This window comes from Microtus ochrogaster, chromosome 8, assembly GCF_000317375.1.
Source record: "Microtus ochrogaster isolate Prairie Vole_2 chromosome 8, MicOch1.0, whole genome shotgun sequence".
NCBI lineage: Eukaryota > Metazoa > Chordata > Mammalia > Rodentia > Cricetidae > Microtus > Microtus ochrogaster.
The window spans coordinates 40,949,813-40,952,836 of NC_022015.1; the positions used below are offsets into that span (position 1 = coordinate 40,949,813).

At 48.8% G+C, this 3,024-nt stretch overlaps 1 protein-coding gene across 2 annotated transcripts in view; it reads left to right on the forward strand.

The window, feature by feature from the left end:
- Positions 1 to 1,600: 1,600 nt before the first annotated feature.
- Positions 1,601 to 3,024, forward strand: part of Batf2 (basic leucine zipper ATF-like transcription factor 2) — a 7,352-nt gene continuing 5,928 nt past the window's right edge. For both annotated transcript variants that reach the window (XM_005351790.2, XM_026781676.1), the window contains exon 1: positions 1,601 to 1,691. In XM_005351790.2, coding sequence (XP_005351847.1) covers positions 1,653 to 1,691 — 39 coding nt within the window. In that variant the 5' untranslated portion in view covers positions 1,601 to 1,652. The remainder of the gene's footprint in view (positions 1,692 to 3,024) is intronic.

Here is a 3,024-nt window from a genome sequence, read left to right on the forward strand (position 1 = left end):
AAAAAAAAAAAAAAAGACTTATTTTATTATTTCCAGAAAAGGGATGAGCATACTAAAATCTCTGGGCCTTAAACCTGGTGGGCAGAGCACCAGGACTCAGTTAAGTCTTCCAACTATGAAGCCCAGACTGGCTTCAGGAACAGTTCTAGAGATGACAAAGGATTGTTGTGCTCCATAGCCCTGGTCATTACAGACATCACTAATCAATCATGGCATGGCAGATATTGCTGATAATTTCAGTGCTCTTTTATTTTTATTTATTTACTTATTTATTAAGAAACACTGCCTCTTATAGCTCAGGTTAATCTCCGACTCTCTGTGTAGCTATAAATGGGCTTGACTTTCTGATCTTCTTGCCTCCATTTCCCGAGTGCTGGGATTATCGGCATCTGCCACCGTACCCAGATTTGGCACCTTTAAAAAAAAAACAAAAACAAACCTGGACCTAAGAATTCTTTTAAAATTTTTATTTTGGGGGCTAGAGATGTCTCAGTAGTTAAGAGCACTGACTATTTTTCCAGGGGACCCAGGCCCAATTCCCAATACCCTCTTGGCAGCTCACAACTGCCAAAGGGAACTAATGCCCTCTTTGGACTTCTGAGCACACTGGGCACATATGTAGTACACAGACATATTCACAGGCATAAAGTTAAAATTAAAAATTCTTCTTCATCATCATTCCTTTTTTCTTATTGAGATAGAATTTCTCTTGTGTGTAGCCCTGGCTGTCTTGGAACTCACTCTGTAGACTAGGCTGGCCTCAAACTCAGATCTGTCTGCCTCTGCCTCCGGAGTGCTGGGATTAAGGCATAGGACACAACTGCCTGGCCATCATCATTGAGACAGGGTCTCAGTTGTTTAGTACTGGCTACCCTGTAACTTGATAGCCTTCAACTCACGGACACCCTCCTAGCTTTGCTTCTGAGCACTGGAATTTAAAGGTATGTGCCACTGTGCCAGTCCTGGCTGTTCGTTTTTGCAGTCATGCCTGCCACATTGGTCTCCGAGAGTTTGCAGAGGTGGCACTGCCTAAGCTCCTTTGTCGGACCTGGGGACTTTTACTGTGTAACCCGGGTTAGCCTCACAGTCAGGCCCTGCTTCTGTAGTGCAAGCACCCTGCTGACCACACCCTGCCCCAAGCACCCTGCTGACCACACCCTGTCCCAAGCCTGGGAATGTGTTCCATCCTACCACATCCTTTATAAATGAAGAAACTAAAGTTCAGAGAAGATGAGTCACCTTCTCAAAGCTGCACAGCTCCTGTGTGAACTATGAACCTGGGCTCCTTCATGCACACACACACACACACCCCATCCTCCACCCTCCTGTTTCTCCTGGTAGCCTGCCAGCCCTTTCCAGGATACTGTCCTGGTGTTCCTCCTGTCTACCCTCCACCATCCTTCTTCCAGAGAAGGGGCCAACCGGAAGGCAGTTCATGTTAGGAAGTTCCAGCCACGTGAGCAAGCAGGAGCCAAGGATTCTGAGCAGCCGGTGGCTTTAGGAGAAACTGAAACTGGGTGTGCTGGGGGCGGAGTGGTCACCGGGGATTTAAAGAGCCACCACTTCCTTGGGCCTCCAGAGGGCATTGGGAGGGCAAAGCTGCTGAGGGGACACTCAGGACCGACTGAACATCTGCTCCCCCTGCCTAAGCCATGCAACTCTGTGGGAGTGGTGCGCTGCTGCCTGGGACAGTGAGTACAGGGGACTAGGAAAGAAACACCTGGAGAGACACAGCCAAGGGTCCCAGGGACAGATGAGGGAGGACGCAGTGAGGAGCTCTGGTCCCCTCTCCACACATCTGTGTGACGTGAGGCTGGGCTCTACACTCCCATCTCCGGGTTCAGTTCCTCCTGGGGTTGGAACGGAGCCTTCCCAGCTCTCTGGACTCTGCAGACCTGCTGACCCTTGTCCCGTTTGTTCTCACCTTGCTGCTCTGTTTTCCAGACCTTTTTCCCTCTCTTCTCAATCCCTCAAATCGCAGCTTCTTTCTTTTCTCACTGACTCTTTCCCCAGCCTCTCTAGTCTACTCTTCTGGTCCTCTGGGTTCTGCAGTTTGTCCTGAAGAAGATATAGCCACTGGGTAGCCACAAACCAAGGAGCGTGTGGAGTCCTAGGCCAGGGTGGCTGGGGTCTTACCTGGGGTAGAGCAGGGTACAGCTCAGGGCATTTGGCCTCAAGTTTCACTTAAGTTTCATGGTCTTCAGGATTAGGCTCAGAGCTGTCGTTAGAGTCCTCTTTTCTGCCAGACAGACTGACTCTCCATCCATTCATTCTAGGCAACCACCTCATTTCAGTGGGAGCATGGAATTCTGTGACCCCTTCTAAGCTAGGTCCTACCTTCTTCATTGTTTGTTTGAGGAAAGACCTCATGTATGCCTTCCTGGCCTTACTCTGCAGCCAGCCTGGACTTGACCTAATCTTCCTGTTGGGATATTATTATTATTATTATTATTATAGGCAGGCACCACCACCTCTGGCCATTTCGCCTGGTTTTGTTTTGCTTTGTTTATTGGTTGGTTAGTTGGTTGGTTTTCTCTTCCCACTTATGTGCCCTCCTAGCTTAGGGCCTGGTACACAGTAGGTGCTTAATAAATGTTTGTTGAAAGGATGGGGAGATGGCTTAGTTGATGAAGTACTTGTCTTGTAAGCATGAAGACCTGAGTTTGATCCCTAGTATCCACTAAAAGAGTCTGATGTCAAGCACTGGGGAAGGTGACACCAGCCAATCTCTGTGCAATGACAGGTAGCCTAGCCTTGGTGGTGAACCCCAGGCCAGTGAGAGACTCCGCCCTCAAAAAGTAAGTGGAGGTTGGAGAGATGGCTCAGTGGTCAAGGAGCATTTACTACTGCTCTTAGAGAGATCTGAGTTTGGTTCCCAGAATCTACACGGGGCACCTCACAACCAAACCACCTGTAACTCCAGCTCCAGGGGATTTAACGCCCTCTTCTGGCCTCCACGGGTACCTACACTCTCACACATACCTGTCACCACACACTTACACACGTGATTTTATTTATTTTTTT